The sequence below is a fragment of the Peromyscus maniculatus genome, chromosome 11 (assembly GCF_049852395.1).
Source record: "Peromyscus maniculatus bairdii isolate BWxNUB_F1_BW_parent chromosome 11, HU_Pman_BW_mat_3.1, whole genome shotgun sequence".
Classification (NCBI taxonomy): domain Eukaryota; kingdom Metazoa; phylum Chordata; class Mammalia; order Rodentia; family Cricetidae; genus Peromyscus; species Peromyscus maniculatus.
In genome coordinates, this window is record NC_134862.1 from 80,287,223 (window position 1) to 80,311,751 (window position 24,529).

Here is a 24,529-nt window from a genome sequence, read left to right on the forward strand (position 1 = left end):
TTGCTGGGTGTGGTGGTTCTGGCACAGGCCTTTGACCTCAACATTTAGGAGGCACAGGCAGGCAAATCTCTAAGAGTTCAAGGCCAGTCAGGGCTACATAGTGAGACCTTGTCTCCAAAGGATTGGGGAGGGGGAAGAGAAGGGAGAGACAGACAGACAGAGAGACAGACAGAGACAGACAGAGACAGAGAGATTTAACTTGAGAAAGCACCAGAAATGTTAATCCCAGCACTCGGGAGGCAGAGCCAGGCAGATCTCTGTGAGTTCGAGGCCAGCCTGGGCTACCAAGCAAGTTCCAGGAAAGGCGCAAAGCTACACAGGGAAACCCTGTCTCGAAAAACGAAGAAAAAAAAAAAAAAGAATAGCAATTTTAGTTGTTGGGTTTTTGTTTTGTTTTTTGATGTAGGGTCTTTCTGTGTAGCCCTGGCTGTCCTGGAACTCAGATATGACAGGCATAGAATTCGTAGGAATCCACCTGCCTCTGCCTCCCAAGTGCTGGCAAAAATAGCAATTTAAAAAAAAAGTTAAAAGCCAAGTGTTACAGGGCATACCTTTAATTGCACTCTCAGGAAGCTGAAGCAGTCAGTGCTCTACAAGTTCAAGGTCAACCTGGTCTACATCTCAAGCTCCAGACCAGCCAAGGATACACAGTGAGACCCTGTCTCAAAAAACAAGCAAACAAACAAATAGCAAGATTCTGTGGAACTAGTTATAGATTCTGGAGATCTTCACATGCTAAAATGAGGATAAATAAAATAGAGCTAATAAAGGTACTTTGCAAACTGTTATCTTAAGCTGTTAGATATTTTCGATTCTGACTTGTGCCTTGAGAATAGATGGGTTAGGGGAGAACATAGGAGGTGAGAGGAAGCAGAGTTGAGACTGGGCATGAGTAGAGAATACTCACAGTTGCTCTCAGAGTCTTGGGGAAAGAAACACCTTTGAAGGGGAAGAAAACAGAGCTGTTAGAATATAGGGAGGTGGGGCTGGAGGTGGGGCTCAGTGGCAGGGTGCTTCTCTGGTCCTTTAATCCCCAGCACTGGGGAAGGATGAAGAAAGAATAATCCTGTAGAGGTTATGGAAGAAAAGTGTCACAGAAGACAATGTCTATCAGAGGTTCAAAAGCAACAGAGATATGGATAGGGAAAAACATAAAAGAAAGCCCACTGAATTCAAGAGACTATTAGAGATCACTGGTGAATTGAAAAAAAAAAAAAAAGATTAAAATCAGATTATAAAACCCAAATGAAAGGAGCCCTTCCTGTTCAGGGTGTTTGTGCCAGTATGTGGGAGGTCAAACAGAATGAAGCAGGCCCAGACTGGAAAGTTGGCTCAATGGACACCTGAGTAAGGTCAGCCAATATCAAATGCAAACACGGAAGGTAGGAACACTGTGTAGCAACAGTTCAGAAGTCAGAAAGGAGCCGGAATCAGCATGAGAGACTAATGGGCACCTGGCCAGAAGTCGGAACAACAAAGGATAAGCAGGTCTGAAAGACAGCAGCTAAAAGGAAAATAGGAATGCGTCCAGATGACACATTGGGACTCCAGTGTAGCAAAGTGCCCTACACAGACAAGATATCCATCAAACATTTAGTGAAAGAATGAGTGCATTCACTCAATACTTGCTGAATGAATGGATAACACAAATCATGGCACGTGGAAAAAGCGTAAGTTTAGAATGAGACTATATTTTATTTTGCATTATTTTATGTGTATCAGTGTTTTTCCTTCATCTGTGTATGCATACTATGTGTGTTGCCTGGTACTCTCTGGTGTCAGAAAGGGGGCATTGGGTCCTTTGGAAATGGAGTTACAGGTGGTTGTAAGCCAACGTGTAGGTGCTGGGAACAGAACCTAGGTCCTCTGCAAAGGTAACAAATGTTCTTAACTACTAAGCCATCTCTTCAGCCCCTGGAATGAGACTTTAATTCATATCTAAGTCAAATTTTACGCCCATAAACATTTCTATGTGCCTGGGGTACTTAAGCCTCTGTATGTCCCACCCAGGTGTCACAGTTTGTGCTGGGTATTGTTTTTGTTTGTTTGTTTGTTTGTTTGTTGATACAGAGTTTCTCTGTATAACAGCCCTGGCTGTCCTAGAACTCACTTTGTAGACCAGCCTGGCCTCGAACACACAGAGATACGCCTGCCTCTGCCTCCCAAGTGGTACGACTAAAGGCATGCACCACCACCGTCCGGTTCATGGTTCATGCTTGTAATCCTAGCATTTTGGGGGGCAAGGCAAGAAGACTGCCATGAATTTGAGGTCAGCCTGGACTACAAAGCAAGACACTATCTCAAAACACAAGCATCATAATTAAAAGCCTCTGTGAATCAAAAAATAAAAGATGCAGACTTCAGTCTGGCTTGGTGGTTCATGGATGTGATCACAGTACTCAGAAGGCTTAGGTGGGCCATGTAGTGATAAATCTCAAAAAGAAAAGGAAAGATGGCTCAGTAGTTAAGAGCATTTCTGCTCTTCCAAAAGATCTGGGTTTGATTCCCACAACTGTCTATACAATGCCTTTTTCTGACATCCATAGGTATCAGGCATGTAAGTAATATACAGACATATATATAGGCAAAACACCCATACACATAAAATAAAACTTGAAAATGAAGAAAAAAAAAGTTCTTGGCAGTTCTTTAATCTGGCAACTTACAATTGATTGATAGTCAGAGCCTACAATTGTTCTTCAGTTAGTGCTGTGACAAATTTGTGTGCAGATATAACTTATAGGCCCCTAGAAGTGATCTGCTATACTGAAGGCTGAAGGGCCAGGGGGACCAAGGGAGAAGGGATTGAAAGTGGCAGGTGGGGGGCGGGTTTATGAGGTGATTCCATCTGAGTAAAACAACAAGGGCAGATGTCAGAGGTAAGTGAGCACAGCCTGTTCAGGGCACTCTAAATGTTTAAGCACATCGAGAGCCAAGTGTGATGTACCAGGTCAAGGCAGGGAAGGGACGGAATAGAAGAGGCCAGAGCGATAAATAGAGGCCAGATCACAAAGGACTTTGTGTTACATGCTAAAGAGATTGGATTTTTTTCCCCTCTGAAGGTGATGGAAATCAAATGAAGAATTTTAAGCAGGGGAGAGACATGATCAAATTTGCATTTTAGAAATAGCAACCATGGAGGATGGGTTAGGAGATGAGGCTGAGAGCAGGGAGAATAATTTAGTAGGCTACTGCAGTGGGGAGTGAAAAATGATGAGAGCCTGAACTCAGCGAAGAGGTAGTGGGCATTTAGAGGTCAGGGCACAGCAGTGACAAATCATGACTTCTGGTCAATTTTAGGGAGAGAAAAGAGGCCAGGTGACTCCAGCTTCCAGTTTAGCCTCTGGGAGAGGGTGGAAATGGAAGAGTAAAGAAGGAAGACAGTACAGGAATGAACGCATACAGACCCTTTCCATGTTTTAAGCATTGTGCAAAGAATATTACATATTACTTTATTCTTTATGACAAAGTTGTCTGGTAGTTCCCCAATCCCAGGTAAAAGGAATAAGAATTCAGAAAGCAGGGTTGGGGATTTAGCTCAGTGGTAGAGTGATTGATTGCCTAGCAAGTGCAAGGGCCTGGGTTCAGTCCTCAGCTCTGAAAAAAAAAAAAAAAAAGAATTCAGAAAGCTTAACATTTAGTTCTCAGCCAGCACAGGTGCTTTTTAGATCCTGGCCAGAGGTAGGTCTATAGGGAAAGGGTGAACACATCAAGTAACTGAAAGCCTACTTTCCATGGGTGCCAATGACCTATGGAGAAGATTCCACTTGTGATCTGCTCCACAGAACCAAAGGCTGGAGAAGCTGTTCTGAACACAGAAAAGTAAGCTCAGAGAAGTTTGTTTCCAAGGCAGCCCCTGTCTCAAAGAAGTACAAGATATCCTATATGTTGTGCTACATATCTATAATCTCAGCACACAGGAGGCAAAGGCCAGAGGAAAGGCAGTTCAGTGCCAGCCTCAGCTACATAGTACATTCCAGACAAGCTGAGGCTACACGAGACCCTGTCTCAGACAACAACAACAGCAACAACAACAGAAGTACAAGGTAGACTTCTCCAAGAACAAGGCTCAGTATAATTTCTAGACCCCCATGAATGAACAGCCCCAGGCTCAAATGTTTTCCCTCCATTTGACCTCTCCCTAAGCATCCTGTGCTGTCTTAGTCAGTGTTCTATTGCTGTGAAGAGACGCCATGCCACAGCAACTCTTATAAAGGAAAGCATTTAGTTGGGGCTGGTTTAGAGTTTCAGAGATGCTGTGGAACAATCCTTTTCTACATGATGAATATGTATTACTCTCATTGGTTAATAAAAAGCTGGCAGGAGGGTAGCTGGGTAGGAAGTTAGGCTGGAAAGCCAAACTGAGAATAATGGGAAGAAGGAGGGCACTGTCAGGAGAGATGCCAGCCAGCTGCCCAGGAAGCAAGAAATGCTAGAGGACAGGTAAAGCCACGAGCCACATGGCAATACATAGATGAATAGAAATGGATTAATTTAAATGTAAGAGTTAGCTGGTAACTCTTGGCCGAGCATTTGTAATTTATATAAGCCTCTGAGTGATTATTTGAGACCAGGCAGTTGGAACAGGAAACATTTGAGTACACAGGGGTTTAGAGTTGGGATAATATTTTTGTACACTGTATAAAGATGTGTCTCTGTCCTACCTCACCTGCCTAAGGCACCTTCTGATTGGTTCAATAAAGAGCTAAATGGCCAATAGCTAGGTAGGAGAGGATAGGTGGGACTTCCAGCCAGAGAAAGGAACTCAGGAGAAGAATCTAAGGCAAGAGATTCACCAGCCAGATGTAGAGGAAGTTGGACGCATGGTACTGAGGAGAGGTAAGGAGCCACATGGCAGAACATAGGTTAATATAAACAGACTAATTTAGGTTTTAAGAGCTAGTTGGGCCGGGCGGTGGTGGCGCAGGCCTTTAATCCCAGCTCTCGGGAGGCAGAGGCAGGTGGATCTCTGTGAGTTCGAGGCCAGCCTGGTCTCCAAAGTGAGTTCCAGGAAAGGCACAAAGCTACACAGAGAAACCCTGTCTCAAAAAACAAAAACAAAAACAAAAACAAAAACAAACAAAAAAAAAAAAGAGCTAGTTGGGAACAAGCCTAAGCTAAGGCCAAGCTTTCATAATTAATAAGAAGTCTCTATGTCATTATTTGGGAGCTGGCAGTCCAAAGAAAGTCCATCTACAGTTTAGTCCATTACCAACATAGCAGAAAGCATGATGGCATACAGGCAGACATGGTGCTGGAGAAGTAGTTGAGAGTTCTACATTCAGATCTGGAGAAAGCAGGAAGAGAAAGATGCTGGGCCTGGCTTGAGCTTTTAAAACTCTAAAGCCCACCCCCTAGTATCACACTTCCTCCAACAAAGCCACACCTACTTCAACAAGGCCACACCTCCTAATCCCTCTTAAGTAGTGCCACCACCTAGTGACCACTCATTTAAATATATGAGTCTATGGGGGCCATTCCTGTTCAAACCACCACAGGTGCCAACCTAGAAGTTTTCTTTTCCAATTCTGTAGTAAATTCAGCATGACAGTATCTGATTCCCAGGGCCCATTGATCTGGGTCTTAAATGTGTTAAACAATCAATAAAATGACAAAAACCCTAATTCATCTAGTAAGAGCTAAAGAGCTAGGGTCAGAACTTGAACTTAAGTTCTTAGAGTTTTGTTGCAGAATATTTGGTTAACTATGTAAAGATGTGTTGTATTTGTTTAACTATGTAAAGATGTGTTGCATTTGTTTAACTATGTAAAGATGTGTTGCATTTGTTTAATTATGTAGAGATGTGTTACATTTGTTTATGTTGTGGAATATTTGTTTAACTATGTAAATATGTGTTACATTTGTTTAACTATGTAAAGATGTGTTGCATTTGTTTAATTATGTAAAGATGTGTTACATTTGTTTATGTTGTGGAATATTTGTTCAACTATGTAAAGATGTGTTGCATTTGTTTAATTACGTAAAGATGTGTTGCTATTTCACCTTGCCTGCCTAATGCACATACCTGATTGGTCTAATAAAAAGCTGAATGGAGAATAGCAATGCAGGAGGTGTAGGTAGGACTTGTGGGCAGGGAGAATAAAAAAGAGGAGAAATTTAGGCTCAAAGGAGAAAGAAAAGGAGATGACAGTGAGACGCCAGAAGACAGACAGACAGACAGACAGACAGACATGGAGGAAGCAGGAAAGTAGGACTTACAGAATGAAAGAAAGGTAAAAAGCCCCAAGGCAAACATAGATGAATAGAAACAGGTTAAATTAAGTTGTAAGAACTGGTGGGACAAGCATAAGATAAGGCTGAGCATTTATAACTAATAATAAGTCTATCTTTATTTGGAAGCTAGTTGGCAGCCCAAGGAAAATTCCAACTACAGGATTTCTTCTTTCTTCCTTCCTTCCTTCCTTCCTTCCTTCCTTCCTTCCTTCCTTCCTTCCTTCCTTTCTTTCTTTCTTTCTTTTCTTTTCTTTTTCTTTTTCTTTTTTTTAGGCATGGTCTCATTATGTAGCCTCCGTTGTCCTGGGACTCACTGTGATTGAAGAAAAAAAAATCGAGGAGAAAAGGGTTTTGCTTCAGCTTACACTTTACAGTCTATCATTAGGGAAACCCAGGGTGGATGTGATGTGACCAGTTGCTAAAGTCCCTGCCTTGCCTTCCCTGAAACAATGAATTGTAACCTGAAATTTTATGCTGCTTTGTTGCCAGGGTGTCTTATCACAGCAGCAGAAAGGAGCTAGAATAACTCCATAATTAAATTCCTTTGTAATAGGATCTCTCTCCTTCATTCCTCCTCCTCACGGTGTCTAACCACAGAACAGGCACTTGACAGTAGGTTGCTGAAATGTATTGTCACTGGAGAAGGGGATCAGGGACCAAATGGAGGACATTAGTCCTTCCCCTGTAGCCTCTTTGCCCCTCGGTACCACCCTCCCCCAATCAGCCATGCTAGATACCCAGAGTCATCATTAACTTCTCTTCCTCTTTTTCAACCCAGTGATTTCATTTCCTGTGTATATTTTGACACTCCCTCTTCCCAAATGTCCTACCTCTGTTTTAGAGTAGGCTTAATCTCTCGCCTGCATTATGGCAATAGCTTGCTGGTCTCCACTTCCAGGCTTCCACCCTCACATCTGCCTGTCAACCAGTCACCAAAGTGAGCTATCCAGAATACAGACCTGGCCATATCTTTCCCAGCTCACTCTTTAATTTTTCTTACATTGCTTTATTTGTGTGTATGCATGTTTAACATAGGACATGTGTAGAAGTCAGAGGACAACTAGCAGAAGACAGTTCCCTCCTTCTGTCATGAGGGTCCCTGGGATTGAACTCTGATCATCAGGCTTAGAGCATCAGTCACCTTTAATGCGGAGCCATCTCTCCAGTCTCTGATAAACCAGCTGTAGTACTATACTCCTGTCATCCCAGAACTGAGAAGGCTGAGGGAGCAAGAATTCCAGCCTGGCCTACATAGCAAGAGCCGAGACCTGTATTGTAAAAGAATAAATAAATAAAGCTCCCCAATGGATTCAAACTGCTTAATCTGACACATGAGATGTCCCAGTCTGGCCTGCCAAATCTCAGCCTCATATTGCTTCTCTCAAGCCCTTTGTCCCTTCTCACTCTCAGCAAAAGTCCTATGCTAAGCAAGAAGCCTGTTGACGGCTCTACCAGGCCTACCTTTGTGTTTCTGGCTTCTTGAACATCTCGGTTGGGCTCTCTGCTTGGATTTGTTTTAATTTTCTCCTTGCTAATTCATCATTGTCTTTTAAAGATCAAGTCAGTTGCCACTCATCCAAGAAGGAGATGGAAAACAGCATCGCTCAAATCAGGACCAGGGACCCTCTTTGGGTCATGTAATCCTCTGAACATAGTAGCACCATCATGGGTCTGATTATATTTCTTTATATATGTTTAAAGGGCTGTCTCCTTAATAGGTTTAAACCTCATGACTACAAGAGAGTGTCTTTTTATTTCTAACACATGGTAGGGGGTAGGGTCTCAGTATTTGTTGTTATTGTTGTTGTTGTTGCTGCTGCTGCTGCTGCTGCTGCTGCTGCTGCTGCTGCTGCTGCTGCTGGATTTGTTTGGTTGGTTGGTTTTTGGTTTTTTGAGACAGGGTTTCTCTGTATAACCCTGGCTGTCCTGGAAATCACTCTGTAGACCAGGCTGGCCTCAAACTCACAGCCATCTTCCTGCCTCTGTCTCCCAAGTGCTGGGATTAAAAGCATGCACCACTACTGCCCGGCTTCAGTCAGTGTTTGTTAATAGAAATAATTACTACACCATCCTCTGAAGTTCATGGATGCATGCATACATGTGGTACACATATGAACACTCTGGCATGCACATACACATAAAATAAATAATTTTTAAGGCCTGCTGTTGTGGAATAATCTTTTTGTACACTGTGAAGATGTATCACTCTGATTGGTTTAATAAAAAGCTGAACGTCCAATAGCTAGGCAGGATTTCCAGGCACAGAGGACACCAGGAAGAAGAGCAGAGATTCAAGGAAACACAGAGGAAGGAGGAAAGCAGGATGGAGGGTACATAGATGAGGTAAACGAGCCTCAGGACAGCACATAGATTAATAGAAACAGGTTAATTGAAGTTTTTTTTTTTTTTTAAAGGCTAGCTAGAAACAAGCTTAAGCTAAGGCTGAGCATTCATAACTAATAATAAGTCTCCATGTCATGATTTGGGGGCTGGCAGTCCAAAAGCCTGCTGCAACTAGGGGTGAGCTTTAAAGGTACTGGGACCCAAGCCAGTCCCAGTATTTCTCTCTCTCTCTCTCTCTCTCTCTCTCTTTCTCTCGCCCCGCCCCCTACTGCCTACAGATCTGGATGTAGAACTCTCAGCTACTTCTCAAGCATACCACCATGCTTCCTGCCATGATGATAATGGACTAAACCTCTGAAACTGTAAGCGATCACCAGTTAAATGCCTTCTTTTACAAGAGTTTGCTTGAGCCAGGCGGTGGTGGCACTCGCCTTTAATCCCAGCACTCAGAAGGCAGAGGCAGGTGGATCGCTGAGTTAAAGGCCTGCCTGGTCTACAGAGCAAGTTCCAGGACAGCCAAGGCTACACAGAAAAACCTTGTCTTGAAAATCAATCAATCAATCAAACAAACAAATATCAACAAGGTAACCACAATATTGAACCAAGTATGGGAATCCTCTGATTTACCAGGTCTTATGTGATCACACAGGTCACAACCCGTGAACTCAGCTCTAGGACAAGAGGTTCCCAAATCAAGTTCAACTACCTCTTATTTATTACAGGCCGTGTGTGTGTGTGTGTGTGTGTGTGTGTGTGTGTGTGTGTGCGTGCGCGTGCGCCTGTGGAGACCAGGGGACAATCTTGGATACCGTTCATTTCTCAGGTGCCACCCACTTTGATTTTTGAGGATTTTTGTGGTTTCTACATTCCTTTATTTGGGAAGGGGTGCACATATGCCACTGAGCATTTATAGAGGTCAGAGGACAACTTGCAGGGGCCAATTCTCTCTCCACTGTGTGGATTCTGGGTATCAAAGAGGTCATCATACTTGGCAGCAAGGGCCTTTACCCACTGAGTCATTCACCAGCCCCACCTTGTATTTTGAGACAGTCTCTCACTGGTCTGGAATTTGCCAACTCGGCTAGAGTTGCCACAGGGATCCACCTGTCTCTGCCTCCTTGGCATTGGGATTACAAGTGTGTCCTATTGTAATGAGTCTTTGTCCCGCCAGCTCCCAAATAATGAAACAAAGACTTATCATTAATTATGAAAGATCAGCCTATAGCTTAGGCTTGTTTCTAACTAGCTCTTATAACTTAAATTAACCCATTTCTATTAATCTACGTCCTGCCATGTTACCCGTGGCTATTACCTCTCCCCCTGCACATCCTGCTCGCTCTGAATCTTCTGGCATGTAGTGATATAGTGTGAACCCTCATAAACTTGTCTGAGGATCAGAGGACAGGGCCAGCCACTAGACTAGACATAGAGGTCAGGCAGTGGTGGCACACACCTTTGATCCCAGCACTTGAGATCTCATGCCTTTGCTTGGGAAGAACACAGGCCTAAAGGAAGTAATATGGCAGGGCAGAGAAAGGTATATAAGATGTGAGGAAACAGGAGCTCATTCTCTTTAGGCTGAAGATTTTATAGAGGTAAGAACTAGTGGCTGGATGTTCCATTTCTCTGATCTTTCAGCTTTCACCCTGATATCTGGCTCTGGGTTTTTTATTAAAAGACTGCCTAAGATTTGAACAACACTGGCATCTCTGCCTTTCTTCTTCCCAGAGCTCTCTCTGTCCAGAAGTCCCTGCTATACCTCCTGCCTAGCTATTGGCCATTTAGCTTTTTATTAAATCAATCACAGTGGCACATCTTCACACAGTGTAAAGTGATATTCCACAACACCCCACTGTGTCTTTTAAAACAGTGTGGGTTCAGGGCCAGTGAGATGGCTCATTGGTTAAGAGCACTGGCTGCTCTTCTAGAGGACCCAGGTTCAATACCCAGCAACCACATGGCAGCTCGATATTGTCTGTGTAACTCCAGTTCCAAGTGATCTGGAACCCTCACACAGATATGCATGTAGGCAAAAACACCAATGCACACAAAATAAAAGGTAAATCTTTAAAAAAAAAAAAAGTAAGTTCTAGAATCTAAACTCAGGGCCTATGCTTCACAGTGAGCACGTCACTGAGCCACCGCTCGACTGCCTAGAGCTCACTTTTACTCACGTCTAGTCATCCCAAGCAAGGAAATGCCATATCTTTTGGCTTCCCGCCTAAGTTCTTAGTCTTCTGAAGTCCTTTTTAAACAAATTTCTGGGGCTATAGAGAAGACTCAGAGGGTAAGAGAATGTTCGCTCTTGCGAAGGATTCAGGTTCAGTTCCTAGTACCGGACAAGGTAGCTCACAGCTGCCTATAACTCCAGTCCCAGAAGATCAGATGCTGACTTCCGTTATCTGTGGGTACTTAGGTGTACACATTAAAAGGAAAAAAAAAAAAAAAAAAACCAATGAATCTTTTTTTTTTTTTTTTTTTTTTTTTTTTTTTTTTTTTTTTAAGGAAGAAAGAGTCGGGGCAGTTGGTAGCACACGCCTTTAATCCTAGCACCTGGGAGGCAGAGCCAGGTGGATCTCTGTGAGTTCAAGGCCAGCCAGGTCTACAGAGTGAGTTCAAGGACAGCCAGGGCTATACACAGAGAAACCTTGTCTGGAAAGAAAGAAAGGAAGGAAGGAAGGAAGGAAGGAAGGAAGGAAGGAAGGAAGGAAGGAAGGAAGGAAGGAAGGAAGGAAGGAAAGGGAGGGAGGGAGGAAGAGAGAGAAAGAAAGAAAGGGAGGAAGGAAAGGAGAGAGAGAGAGAGAGAGAGAGAGAGAGAGAGAGAGAGAGAGAGAGAGAGAGAGAGAGAGAGAGTCCTTTGGGGACCTGGTATAACTGCTATAGCTACCCTTTCACTATTGGCATACTGTATGTGAAAAAGTTCGCCCTTTCTCCCTCTTTCTCTCCCCTCAGTTTATCCAGGATCCATGTAGGAGGGGACTGTAGATTTAGCCTAAAGCTCCCCAAAAGGAAAAACCTCCATTAGTCTGATAAGTAGCAGCTTTTAATGAGTTATGAGGTCCCCACCTACCGTAGTCCATGCCCATCTGCTGCCAACCAACAGTAGAGGCATGCTAGGAAAACCTCCCGCCCCAGGTCTTTGCCCTGGGTCCAAAGTCTGCATCCTACCTACATATGGCACAGAGAGTACCTGAATTTCACATGCACGAGACCTAGAAAACAAGGTTCCAAGAACAAAACTAATTCCTGAAGTTCCTGAGAGCACAAGGGAAGTAGGGTCAGAGTGGAGGCTTTGGGGAGAGGCACCTGACACCAGATTTTGTGGCCTGCACGTGACATTCTGCCTAAAAGAAACAGGTGAGTATTCTGTTGGAGGCCAGAGACTGAAAACAACATTTTTGCTTTTAGTATAGACAGTGCTGGGGGATCGGGTGGAGGGTAGTTGTGGGAAGGGATTCCACAGAAGAAGAGGAAGAGAGTCGAGTGTGAGCCGGAGCTGACTGTTAACTCCCCCCACATTCAGGAGACCATGACAGGCGTGCTAACACTTGAGACCATGGCCAGTGGAGAGGCATGCGGGCCAAGGAACTGTGTGGTGTGTGGAGACCGAGCCACGGGCTATCATTTCCATGCCCTGACGTGTGAGGGCTGCAAAGGCTTCTTCAGGTGAATGCTTTCTCCCCAACAGAAACCACCCCCACACTCCTATCAGTCTGCCTTGAAACGCTGGCACATCTCCAAGCTTATCATGCTGTAATACTCCTAGAGCTAAGCTCAACTGCCCTGTGTCTGGCACCCTCAGTCTCGCTGACCCCAACACTCTATGAAACTGGTGACATAATAAAAGAGCAGGCCAACCATTTGTCCTAGAGACACAGCCTATTGGTCAGGAGCACTTGTTTAGTACACACTACCTGTAAAGTACCAAGTTAGCACTATACAAAGAGGGTTCCTGAGTGAGGCTTCCTGGTGTCCTCATGAAAATGCTCCAGCTACCTCCGAAGACCTTTGGACACAACTCCGATTAGCCTGTTGTTAAATCAATTAGTCTTCTAGGCCATACCCTTTCAGCCTCTTCTTATGCCCACCTGCCTGTTCACTGCCATCTCAAATCCTGTAGTGTCTTTCTCTATCTCACAGGAGAACAGTCAGCAAAACCATTGGTCCCATCTGTCCCTTCTCTGGAAGCTGTGAGGTCAGCAAAGCCCAGAGACGCCACTGTCCAGCCTGCAGGTTGCAGAAGTGTCTAAACGTTGGCATGAGGAAAGACAGTGAGTTGGCCCCCTACTGCCCCAGGAGTCCTTTGAGTGTGTTTCTCTGCTGTATTGTGTACCTAATAGCTCTCATGTCCCACATAGCAGGCAGAGTAAATGTTTGGAAACTAATCAGATTATGCCACTGTTTCCAAAATATCCAGTCTCTCTTTTTAAAAATATGTATTTATTTTTAATGTGCATAAGTGTTTACCTGCATATATATCTGTGCACCACGTGTATGCCTGGTGTCCACAGAGGCTAGAAGAGCATGCCAGATCCCCAGGAACTGAAGTTACAGATGGCTCTAAGTTGCCATGTGGGTGCTTGGAATTCAACCCAGGTCCTCTGCAAGATGAACCAGTGCTTTTTAACCCTGAGCCATTTCTCCAGTCTCCTCCCTCCAACCTCTTTTGAGGGGAATGGTTTCATCCATATCCCACTTCAGACTTTGTCTCTTAAGCCCCTTCCATACATTCCAGCCACATTGGCTCAATGCTATCCTTGAGCACATCAAGCATACTCTTCGCCGGGACTTTCCCATTTGCCAATCCCTCTACCTGAAATGCCCTTCTCCTTCGTATTTATGTGGCTTGCTTTTTCTCTTCCATCTCTTGAGTACACAGTACCTTACATCTCATAGGTACTTCTTAGTTATTCATTGCTGCTCTCTCTGAGCCAGGTAGCTGTCCTATGCTCCCAACAGATAATAAAGCTGGCCTCCCACAACTCAAGCCAGCTAAAAAGCAGAATCCCACTTCAGCATCAGGCCTGTCTGCCTCTCAAACTCTTGCTTTACAATATCACACTCCTTTCAACATGGAGCAGGGGAAAGGACGTTGTACAAGCCAAATGACATTGATTTGGGTTCTGCCTGTACCACTTATTTGATGACTGTGGAAGAGTCGACATTTCTGAAAAATAGGAAGCCTGCCCTGCCCAGGTTAGCATTGCTGTATCCAGGGAAATCTAGCCATAGAACCTTTGAAATTACAATGCTATGCAAATATAGTGACATTTTCAATATTAAGACCCTTCTTCAATGTTCCCAAGGAGCCAAACATCTTATACCCTTTCCACTTTTCTCTCCACCTTTCCCTTCTTTCCCATGGTGCATTGTTTTCTGCTGCAGTGTATCACAGATAAATATGAAGTTGGCAGAAGCGTGCAGGGATCCCCTGCCACCGGAAGACACTAGTTCAGTGACGTCTAAGGAAGCCTCAGAAACCTTCCTTTCTTCCTCAGTCCTTCCTTACATGGGGACATTGAGTAGCCTCGACTCAAGGACTGGCAGGAAGGCGTTCTCTGCTGCTCTGAACAGCTTTGTCATCTCTCTTGCCCGACGCAGTGATACTGTCAGCAGAAGCCTTGGCGTTGCGGCGAGCCAGGCAGGCACAGCGGCGCGCACAGAAGGCGTCCTTGCAAATGAGTCAGGAGCAGAAAGAGCTGGTCCAGACCCTCCTGGGGGCCCATACTCGCCACGTGGTCCCCATGTTTGACCAGTTTGTGAAGTTCAGGGTGAGCACTTACAGGATTTGCCTTGGGTGCCTGCGGAGGTGGCCTGAGGGAGGGGGCTATGTACCATGCCCTGACAGAGGACAGTTCTCCAGAACCCTAGAGTGGGCAGGTGCCTCAGCCAAAAACCCTTCTAAGGCTGGAGAGGCCCAAAGGACAGCCAAGGTTGAGGCCTCTCACTCATGCACTGAACTCTACAGCCTCCAGCTTACCTGTTCGTCCATCACCGGCCCTTCCCTCCTCTGGTCCCCGTGAGGCCTCTGCTCACACACTTTGCAGATATTAACACGTTCATGGTGCAGCAGATTATCAAGTTCACCAAGGACCTGCCCCTTTTCCGGTGAGTACCACATGATCTTTCAGGAAGTAAATGCTGCATAAATTATACCAGTCGCTTAATAATGTCACATATCCCTTAAACTTTCCAAGCACTGGGACTTAAATTTTCAGCTCTAAGTGTGTCATTCAGGCCTTTTTGATGCGCAGACTTAAGTCTGAAGTGCCTTTGTTTTCTGCCCACACAGGTCCCTACCCATGGAGGACCAGATCTCCCTTCTCAAGGGAGCAGCTGTGGAAATACTGCATATCTCACTCAACGCTACTTTCTGTCTTCAAACACAGAATTTCTTCTGTGGGCCTCTTTGCTACAAAATGGAGGATGCGGCCTATGGTGAGATGATAGAGCAGTACAGGGTATGGATCCTTGTGGTGTACGGTATGAAGCAATGGCCAAGAGGCTCCTAAGCCCACCACCTCTCACAGTAGGGTTCCAGGGGGAGTTTTTGGACTTGACCCTTCGCTTCCATGAGACATTGAAACGACTGCAGCTCCAGGAAGCTGAGTACGTGCTCATGGCTGCCATGGCCCTCTTCTCTCCAGGTAAGAATCATCCAAAAGCCAAGGGACTCTGGCCCCGCCACCTCTACCAAAACTCAAAACTTTAATCTACCCCTGACCATCTGGCTTCTAAGCCCATAGAGTGGGTCTATCCCATTCTCGGCCCCTGGACAATGTGAGGCTTCCCACCCGTGTTCCCTGCCACCTTGTCCTTCCCAGTTTTCCATCTCAGACAGGCCTGGAGTGACCCAGAGAGACCAGATTGATCAGCGGCAAGAGGAGATGGCACTGATCTTGAACAACTACATTATGGAACAGCAGTCAAGGCCCCAAAGTCGGTAGGTAGGAGGCTGGGGGCTCAGAGGCTGCCTTGGGGGAAGGAAGGGATCTGAGAACCATTGAGATCAGGATGAATGCATTTTACTGCTGTTTCCTTTGGGAAACCAAGTACTTAGGAATCCAGGCCTTCCCTTGGGCCCACCCCTATCACACATAGTTCCAGTATCTAAATTATTCATACTGCTGTTCCATCTCACTTTTCCAAGGTTTTTTGTTTGTTTGTTTTTTTATTCAGTAGAGATGCAAAGTAGTAGCTCTTGGCCGGTGTATGATAGCATTCCTGAGATTGGTGATATCCATCACCTCACCTCTCCAACTTTTCCATACTAAAGCAAAATTTCCAAAGTCTTGTTCATTCCTCTTTTTGGCCCTCTCCTCGCCCTTGGGTCAGTTCCTTGAATTTTTCGGTTCCATTTGAGGTCACGTTCATTCACAGTTTCGTGGACAAAGCCTGTCCCTAGTTCAGTCATCCAGGCTCTGAAGTTCAGGCCACTTCTGTTCTGCTCACTCCTTGATAAATCAGTTTGCTAAGAAGGGGATGCCTTATACCATCGAACAACACGCCCACCTCCTGGAACTCCATCTAAAAGGCCCCACCTTCAGATTCTATACAGCTGAAGTTCTGGCCAAGTCTAGCGATTCCTTACACTTGACCTCTACGCCCTGGGCTCAGGAAAAACTAGGCACAAAGAAGGAAGACAGTGTTGACAGAAGCCCTCCTGGGGACTTCTGGAACTTTTCAAATATAGTATGTGCCATCCACAGCATGATTCTCCAATGTTCAGACTTAGCCTCCTGGAGGGACAGTTCAGGGGACGGGAGCCTCAGGACAAGACTCCCAGCTGCCTTATTTCCCTCTTCTTTCCCTGGTAACCCTACTGCTCCCTCCAAAGGTTTCTGTACCCAAAGCTGATGGGCCTGCTGGCTGAGCTCCGGAGCATCAACAATGCATACTCATATGAAATCCAGCGCATCCAGGGACTGTCTGCTATGATGCCACTGCTCGGGGAAATCTGTAGCTGAGGCCCAGGCTTGCCTCCTGCCCCAGACTCCCCCGACATTGGACCGGAAAGGGGAAATGGCTGGTACCCAAGATGGGGACCAGCTTAAAGGAGCTCCGTGACAGCAATGAAACACTGAACAGTAACTGTCTCTTCGTGTGGTCATGGGGGGCGGGGGGAGCATGGAGAGGGGAGGGGGTGTGGAGAGGGGAGGGGGCGTGGAGAGGGCAGGGTGTGTGGAGAGGGTAGGGGGTGTGGAGAGGGCACGGGGCAGAGGGTGGGGAGTTGGGGGGACCATAGGGCCAAAGTTGTTCTCTGGAGACACAAAAGATGGGAAAAAAGGAAGCCTCAGGGCTAGGAGGTAAAGTTCCTTCTGGGAATGGGTGGGCCCATTCTTCTGTCTTTCTATGGCCAAAGATTTGGCTCTTTAACCTTACTTCCCCAACCTTGGGAGGCCGAGGGATGGGAAACGGGAGAAATGGGGCAGGGAGCTGATCCCATGCAGATTTTTCTGCTCTGAAGAAGAAGGAGCTAATATCGTAATCAAAGAAAAATGACAAAGAAGAAAGTAGGGTGCGGGGAGCCAGACACATCCCTTAATCCTCCTCCTTCAGTCCAGAGCCATAGAGAGCTTATGGAAAATTATAGTGGGGCTGATGGCAGATTTGGGCACCTCAAACCACTGCCTCATTGGAAAGTGATCCTGTGGCAAGCTCCAGTTCTGAGAAGGACACGATCCCGTCCCCCACTCTGCCCATGGGACCTGGAAGTCCTCCAGCAAGGTAGGCTCTGGGGTGCGACCTCGTTAGTCTCTGGCCCTAGGGCATCTGACTCAAAGGTTCCAGCTGCTGTGGAGGTTGCCTCCGGGACAGCTTCAGCCCACAGTGATGCTGAAGCCACAATGGAATCTGTTGCGCCAGTGATTGAGGAAGGCTCCGAGGGCCAGAGTGACCGGCAGGGGAGGCATCTTCTTCTCCAACACAGCACCTACACACCAGTTACTATCCACCAAGCCTGCCAGGGAAAGAATACTGATCAGATTGTTAAGTAGGACTTGGAGGAAGGAGTCAACCGAAGTAGGGTAGAGCCTGCCTCCTTGCATATCCCCGGATTCCTCGGCAGTTCCAAATGTCGCAGTAACCCTCACCTCGAAACACCATATTGGCCTGGGGCAGAGTGAGGTGGTAACCAAAGGAGAAAGTTGTATCTTGTAGCCTTGTATTTGCCTCAAACTCCACTCCAACCTGGACCTGAGAAGCAGGGGCAAAAATGAGAGGAGGAACAGTCACCATGACTACCAGAAGAGTCCTGACCAAGAGCATCAGCAAGCTGAACTCGTGTGTGAAAACATATGCCAATGTGAGAGTAGGAAGAATAATAATAGGCCAGCAGCCTGGGGAGACTTGAGGGGCAGAGTTTCTGATTGACTGACTCGGATAGCGGATTAGCTCAGTAATCTTACCTGTTCGTTCGCCCTGTGGTAATAACTTGCGTGGGCCCCTCCTGACCCAACATTCAACGTAGCCACCCAGTGTACTGCTGTGGGGAAAAGTACAGAGGGAAAAGAAAGTTACCGTAGTGAATCCTGGCAAGGAACCCCAGGAAACCCCAGAGTCGCTCCTTCCCACCCGTCTCCCTTGGCGCCCACACCTGAGTACTTCCCAGCCAGAGTCAAGATGGCCCCCTCTTCGCCTGGTCGTCGGTGATAAACTAGCTCTCCTCCTAGCACCAGCCGATGAGTGATGCTCTGCAGGAAGTGAGCAACCATGATCACTGTGGAGAAGCGAGGAGACAAGAGTCAGGTTGGCACCCTTACCGTCCTGTCACCCCCACTCTAGCCTGCCCAGAAAGTTCCTTTTCCAGTCCCCAAACTGAACCGAAGATGAAACGGCATGATTGACATTTTTTTGCAAATGGACGAGAGCAAGAACTCTGTCCCAGTTCCCCACCTGATTCCCCGATCAGGTCAGGATTTCCCAGGGTCAGAGTGGCTGTGTAGTCGTCTCCCCGATATTCGCCATCAAACTGCCAGGTCAGGAACTTGGCCTGCTGTGTCTGGAGAGGAGAGGAAGAAATAAAATACCCTTCCCTCTTTTTATGTTCAATATTGCCTCTGCTCCTCCCCCTGGGTCCCCCAAGGCAGGATACCCATGGAAGAGAGAGAGGAGTTGCCTCGGTAGATGGAGGCAGGAACTGTGGGTCACCTGGAAGACAGCCTTAGCTCGCAGCCGCTCTGCCAACAGAAGCAGGACCTGGGCGTTGAGACTGCCACTGCTGTCCATGTCCCCCACCACGGTGGGGAACACCTGTTAAGGAATGTAGACGGTAAGGCTGAGATGGGCAGGTAGTTTTAGTCACCTAACCATGAACACTAAGGGATTTCAGGAACATCACACAGTGCCCCCTGGTGGACGTCAAAGACAAACTCGGGCATCTTTGCGCAGGAATCTCTCTAGCCTCTCCCATTCAGAAGAGACACAGAGGAGACAGTTGCTGAACACACACATTGCCTCCTTCTCGAGACCTACGCCCATGTGGGGTTCTAGGGAGTTGACGCAAGAGTGGTGGAGCCCTCACCTCAGTGGGGCTAAGCTGCCAGTCCCCTGCATAGGCGGCATGGAGGTGATAGCCTGGCAAACCCAGAGCACTCATGTGCACAGTATGAGCTACCTGAGGAAAGAAGAGACAACGGAGAACGTGACATTCTACTTCACTTCAACTCCCTATCCCACGCTTGATCTCTTTCCACCCATGAAATTCTTTTAAAAACCTCAACCATTCCAGCAGATGCGGAGGGTCACTTGGATTTTAAGCAACAAGTCCCACAAGCAAAGAAAGGAAAAGGGACCCCTTTGTCCCTCATTTGTCCCACATAGCCTGGCTAAGACTGGAGTAAAGGGTGTGAAGAAGAGGATCCAGGGACAGGCAGGGAGGAGGAGTAAGGAGGGGCCAGAGAAGTGGGAGCACCTGGAAATGGCTGCTCAGAACCTTGTTGACAACCAGCTTCACGCCCTCCATCTGTGCTGGAAATACATCTGAAAGAAGCGAGGGGAAGGGAAGGCATGAGTACAGATAGGGACTCCTAACCAAGGAGGCTAGACTTCCCTTTCAGCCCCATAGGAAGCATTGGAGGAAATGACCTCCTTTCGAATCCTGCAACGAAACGCTCTGCTTTGGACGTCTGATGCTCCTTGACTGCTGGGTGTCCCGGCTGTGCTCTCTCCTTTCTGTTCGCGTCACTGGACATCAGCTGGACATTCCAGACCCCCACCCTCACCCCCCCCCACCCCTTCAACCTGAGACACCCAAAGGCCAAGTCCTCACCTTTGCACAGCCGGTGAAGCTCATCGAAGCTCCCGGGGTTGGGCAGCGGTTCCTCTCGACGGGGGCCCCGGCGGGGTAAAGTCCCCATCGGTGCCAGGCCCAGGGTGTTCCCCATTTTAGTCCAGGGGACAGGGAGGGTTTGGGGTTAGCCTGGGGAAACAATCTACTGCTCCCTCTATCCTCCGCGGGCTCCACCCCCCATCATCAGGCTCCCCAGTTTCAGAAACTTCCATGTGGTTCAATGCTAGACCTGCAACAAGGCACAGTAGGGGGAAAGGGCGCCGGTGGGAAAATTGAATGCCAGGCACACTCCCGCCCCATCGCTGATCCCTCACCCCACCTGTCACCCCTGCCCGCTCTCCTATTATCTATTCTTAACCACCACCGCAGGCTTCAACTAGCTCCCTGGTTTCTCTAGTCTTCATCCCCATGTCCCAAAGTTTTGCCCGCAATGGAGCACTAGCCCTTACCATCTCAAACCATCCTGCTGCCCCTTTCCCCCAGGCACACCCCGGTCATCTTGATGGGGGCAGCCATCTTGAGTAATGGCAGAACCGTAGCTTCACCCTGCACTCCAAGCATGGCCGCGGGCGCCATCTTGGAAATGGGCAAAGGAAGCGCTCAAAGACCCAACCCACCCAATGACGAAAAAAGGTGCTTCTATTTCCCAGTGACCAATGGGAGAGGAGGAGGACAGAAGAGTGGCAGGCCTGGCAGCCCCAGAGCTTCACTCCGGCGCTGCAGTGGCGAGGGGGAGTTTGTGGGTGGTGCTTCAGAGTTGAGCCGAAGGCCACCTTACTGAGATCGCCCAGCCTCTTCAAGGTCGAGATAAACTTTTGAGCACTCAAGACACTAGAGGGAGCATTTTGTCGCTTGGACCGCTGGGGCTCCTTGAGCCGGACGTGAGAAAAGTGAAACTACGGTTTTGAGTTTGGAGACGTGTTTTGTGAAGAGACGCTCGGGGATTGTGAAAACCTAGTTCCCATTACTCTCAACCTTCCTGAAATCCTCTGGGGCATCCCCACGGCCCTCCACCACACATCTCCAAAGGACTGCTGCTCACAAACACAGCTCTCCCCTGGAAAACAGAACCCTCCACCACGCCCTCCCGACTCTGGAATTCTACATGCCTTGCCTTCTTGTTAGAATTAGGGATGATTGTGAGGGTTCGGGGGAGGCGAGCGGGTTGTGGGCAGAACTAATTTCGGAAGCAGCTGCCCTCTCTTGTTAGCCCTTCCTTGCAGAAAGGACTAATAAAATCCAGGAAGGCGACTACAGCCTGTACTTAACATTCTCTCCCCCCGGGGCCAGGGGCAAGCGGTAGTGTGGCCCTAGAACCGCTTCACAAGAGGAGACCTGGAAAGGGGAAAGATTTCTTAGTCATGGTTGCACCCCTCGCTAGCTCGCACACTTCCACCCCCGTATCCCTCAGTAGTGTTCCACAGTGCACATAGGGCAAGCTTTAGGGGCAAAAGGGTGAAAGATTTCAGTCTCCACTTGGCTAATCCACAGGAAAGCTCTGGGCCTAGGGAATGTGCCTCTGTCCTCCCACACAATTAGAGCTGGGCCAAGGGCCAGGGCCTAACTGATAAGGTGATCAAATGACCAGGCACCTTCGACCTGGACAGAACCTCTTGACTATTGCATTTGGGAGGAGGAGGAGGGCAGAGGCTATTTTTCTGAATTTGTTTTTTTTGGGGGGTAGGGTATGCTCATCGATAAGAACCCAGGAGTGTTATTCTACATTCTCATCCCTCTTCCTGTCTCATTACACATTAACTCAAAAAGGGACAGAGTCAGCTGTATCTGGTCTGGCTTGTGTTCCCCTAAGCCCATTCCCCACCACTCCTTTTCCCTTATTTATTTTCTTTTCCTTTCCTTTTTTTTAAAAAACATTTTTTTAAAAATTTTTTTAGACAGGGTCTCTCTATGCAACCCTAGAACTCACTATATAGACCAGGCTGGCCTTAAATTCACAGAGATCAGTCTGCCTCTGCCTTCCCAGTGCTGGGATTAAAGGCACTTGCCACATGCCTAGTTTCTTCGTCCTTTCTTTTGTTCCCAAATACCTCTTTGCCAAGTTGCTATGGGGGGATGTGGGGTTGGGGGAATGCGGTCTGTCCATTCTGAGGCAAAGATAACAAGGGTTAAGGGCTTCTTGTCAGAGCTTTCCAGAGAAACAACTTAGACTCCTGATTCCCTGCTACACATCAACCAATCAACTTCAGCCCTCGGTCCCAAAGGGATAAATCATAAGCAGATCTTGGTCTTCATGAGAGTTTATAGCCCCCTGCCTCTCATTCCAACACCAAGCGCCCCTTTGGCTTGTTCTTTCATCCGTCTCTCCAACTTGTTTACTCCAGCGTGATCTCTGCCCCCTCTGGACTTGCTCTTCTCTGTGTCACCTGACAGGGTGGGGAAGTGGATGTGTATATAGCCCCTGCCTCCTGTCAGGCCCGGAGTAGACGCCAAGGGACAGCGACACTGAACAGGTATGATGAGGGAGCGGGAGATGTGGGCGCCATGCAAAGAGGATGGGACTTTAACCGTGGAAAAGGAAAGACTTAGGTTTGGCATGGGGGGTGGGGGTGGGGTCCCTAGAAGGGGCTACAGCCCATCTGACTTCAGTGTCCTCTCCCACCAGCAGCTCTGCTCCTAGGCCACGTCATGAAGCTGCTTGCAATGGTTGCACTGCTTGTCACCATCTGTAGCCTGGAAGGTGCGTTCATAACATGGAGAAAGGAAACCAAAGAAAAGAAGGTGCTGGGGTCTTGGCTACCCAACTCTCTTGTGCCTGTAGAGCTGAGTGTGCTGCCCAGAACTCAAGAGGAAGATCATTCCCTTTCTAAAGAAAAAAACAAATACTTAGCAGGACACCAATTTGAGGAAGGAACTAAAAGCTGGGGTGGATCTTGTGGGGTGTGAGGGGAGACCAAGATTCACTGCTGGAAATCCAAATGAAAAGCTCATGCCTTGTATTTGTGTAGGGGCTTTGGTTCGGAGGCAGGCAGAGGAGCCGGGACAGCCAGATATGGCGACCATGGTCAGTCAGTATTTTCAGGCCATGGCTGACTATGGCAAGGACTTGATGGAAAAGGCCAAGGCCTCGGAGATTCAGACCCAAGCCAGGTAAGTCTCCAGGAGAGGGCTCAAGGGCTCCAGGCCTGCAGAAAATAGGAAGACAGGAATTCTCATGGGAATCTTCACTGGGCGGCTGGGGTTCCAGGAGATTAGGTTTAAATTGGGAAGAAAAATCCCCCCTTACCCAATCGATTAAGTGTATTCCTCAGACAGATGGGGGCAGCAGGAAGTGGACCTTGGACTCCCGTCGTCTCTAGGGTCTGAGTGCCTGCTGCATGGAAGGTCTACTCCTCCTCTTACAGACTTGGGTATACCAGGATAAATCAGGGTGTATCACTTGGGAAGCTGGGTCAGTCTGCTCTGACCTTCACTCCCAACAGAGACCCTGGCAGTGACTAGGGCCCTTCACACTGACCTCTGGTCCTTCCCCTCCCCAGGACTTACTTTGAAAATACACACAAGCACCTGACCCCCCTGGTTAAGAACGCCGGAGCTGAACTGATGAGCCTCTTCAGCAAATGGATGAACCCTGAGAAAGCAGCTCCTGATGCTGCTAAGTAAGGTGGTGCCGGGCACCTGTCCTCCTGCCCCAGAGCCAATCCCTCTACCTTCTGCTGGTTTTCTACAATAAATGCGGAAGGAGTCAAGCTGTGTCTCGTGTCTTTGGGTGATTGGGAGAAATAGCGAGTGGGAGAGGAGGAGGAGGAGGAAGGAAAAAGATCAATCTCTTTCTAAAAGGGAAAGGGGAAGGGAAGTTTTGGTGGGACCTGTGAAGAAAGGGCTGAAGAAATAAATGATGGACATGATAGAGTGATGCCTGTGATTTGTCACCAAACCCAAGGAGTGTCCCTACAAAATCCCTTGAGTTGGGGTCATAGGAAACAAGGGTAACCCTCAGAATTTCTTCTTAAACTTTCTATGAAAAGATCATGGGTTTGTTGTTGTTTTGTTTTGTTTAAAAAGAGCCCCGCAGCTGGGTGGTGGCCCTCGCCTTTAATCTCAACACTCAGCAGGCAGAGCCAGGCAGATCTCTGTGAGTTCGAGGCCAGGCCTGGTCTACAGAGTGAGTTCCAGGACAGGTACCATAACTACACAGAGAAACCCTGCCTCGAAAAACCAAAATTATAAAAATAAGAAGAACCCTGCAGTGTGATTCAAGGGCCCATCTTTCCTTTTGATCCTTTTCTCCCAGAGCATTCTAGTGTCTTCACTCAAAACCCCTCATTTGGCTGGGTGTGGTGGCCTTTAATCACAGGAGCCGGGAGTTCCAGTACAGCCAGAGCTACAAAACAGACTCTGTCTCAAAACAAAGCAAGCCAACAAACCACCCCAAAAGGAAAAGGAAAACAAAACAAAACAGCTAAGGATATAGTTTAATGGTAGATCCCTTACCTGGCATGTGTGAAGCCCTAGGTTCAATCCCCAGCATTTGAACAACCAATATAAAAAACAACAACAAAACTTTCTGTTTTATGTAGAACAATGTATATAGACAAGAAAGTCATGTCCCTACTTTCAAGGTGACCTTAGACAAGTTAGTATGTCGAAGTCTGAATTTCTTATACAGGTTAGTGAGCAGATAAAATGATACAACAGGAAAAT

General features: G+C 47.3%; 4 protein-coding genes across 11 annotated transcripts in view; 2 read left to right on the forward strand and 2 right to left on the reverse strand.

The window, feature by feature from the left end:
• Positions 1-14,632, reverse strand: part of Pcp4l1 (Purkinje cell protein 4 like 1) — a 41,864-nt gene extending 27,232 nt beyond the window's left edge. Inside the window, exons 1-2 of the mRNA XM_076548256.1 lie at positions 14,558-14,632; positions 13,045-13,178 (exon numbers count right to left, since the gene is read on the reverse strand). Coding sequence (XP_076404371.1) covers positions 13,045-13,050 — 6 coding nt within the window. The 5' untranslated portion in view covers positions 13,051-13,178; positions 14,558-14,632. The remainder of the gene's footprint in view (positions 1-13,044; positions 13,179-14,557) is intronic.
• Positions 1,525-16,668, forward strand: Nr1i3 (nuclear receptor subfamily 1 group I member 3). 4 transcript variants are annotated; one of them, XM_042258582.2, is made up of 9 exons: positions 1,525-1,670; positions 12,101-12,243; positions 12,721-12,848; positions 14,179-14,348; positions 14,546-14,685; positions 14,870-15,015; positions 15,108-15,224; positions 15,415-15,520; positions 16,415-16,668. In XM_042258582.2, the coding sequence occupies exons 1-9, from the start codon at positions 1,605-1,607 to the stop codon at positions 16,542-16,544; spliced, it is 1,146 nt and encodes a 381-aa protein (XP_042114516.1). In that variant the 5' UTR covers positions 1,525-1,604; the 3' UTR covers positions 16,545-16,668. The 4 variants fall into 4 exon arrangements, with proteins under 4 accessions (XP_042114516.1, XP_042114515.1, XP_042114514.1 ...); XM_042258581.2 differs by having other exon boundaries at positions 1,526-1,670; positions 12,718-12,848; positions 15,111-15,224; XM_042258580.2 differs by having other exon boundaries at positions 1,527-1,670; positions 12,718-12,848.
• On the reverse strand, positions 15,587-20,471 carry Tomm40l (translocase of outer mitochondrial membrane 40 like). Of its 3 annotated transcripts, XM_006990636.4 has the most exons (10): positions 20,317-20,471; positions 19,847-20,096; positions 19,490-19,557; positions 19,100-19,192; positions 18,727-18,828; positions 18,472-18,577; positions 18,173-18,295; positions 17,985-18,061; positions 17,670-17,772; positions 15,587-17,536 (listed from the first exon to the last, which is right to left on the reverse strand). In XM_006990636.4, the coding sequence occupies exons 2-10, from the start codon at positions 19,959-19,961 to the stop codon at positions 17,397-17,399; spliced, it is 927 nt and encodes a 308-aa protein (XP_006990698.1). In that variant the 5' UTR covers positions 19,962-20,096; positions 20,317-20,471; the 3' UTR covers positions 15,587-17,396. The 3 variants fall into 3 exon arrangements, with proteins under 3 accessions (XP_006990698.1, XP_076404369.1, XP_076404370.1); XM_076548254.1 differs by having other exon boundaries at positions 19,847-20,419; XM_076548255.1 differs by lacking the exon at positions 15,587-17,536 and having other exon boundaries at positions 17,590-17,772.
• Apoa2 (apolipoprotein A2) lies at positions 18,193-23,574 on the forward strand. Of its 3 annotated transcripts, XM_016008895.3 has the most exons (5): positions 18,193-18,324; positions 22,259-22,338; positions 22,494-22,565; positions 22,834-22,975; positions 23,365-23,574. In XM_016008895.3, exons 3-5 carry the CDS (start codon positions 22,514-22,516, stop codon positions 23,486-23,488), a joined length of 318 nt encoding a protein of 105 aa, XP_015864381.1. In that variant the 5' UTR covers positions 18,193-18,324; positions 22,259-22,338; positions 22,494-22,513; the 3' UTR covers positions 23,489-23,574. The 3 variants fall into 3 exon arrangements, with proteins under 3 accessions (XP_015864381.1, XP_006990697.1, XP_042114518.1); XM_006990635.4 differs by lacking the exon at positions 18,193-18,324 and having other exon boundaries at positions 22,266-22,338; positions 22,491-22,565; XM_042258584.1 differs by lacking the exon at positions 18,193-18,324 and having other exon boundaries at positions 22,312-22,338; positions 22,475-22,565.
• The last annotated feature ends 955 nt before the right edge of the window (positions 23,575-24,529 follow it).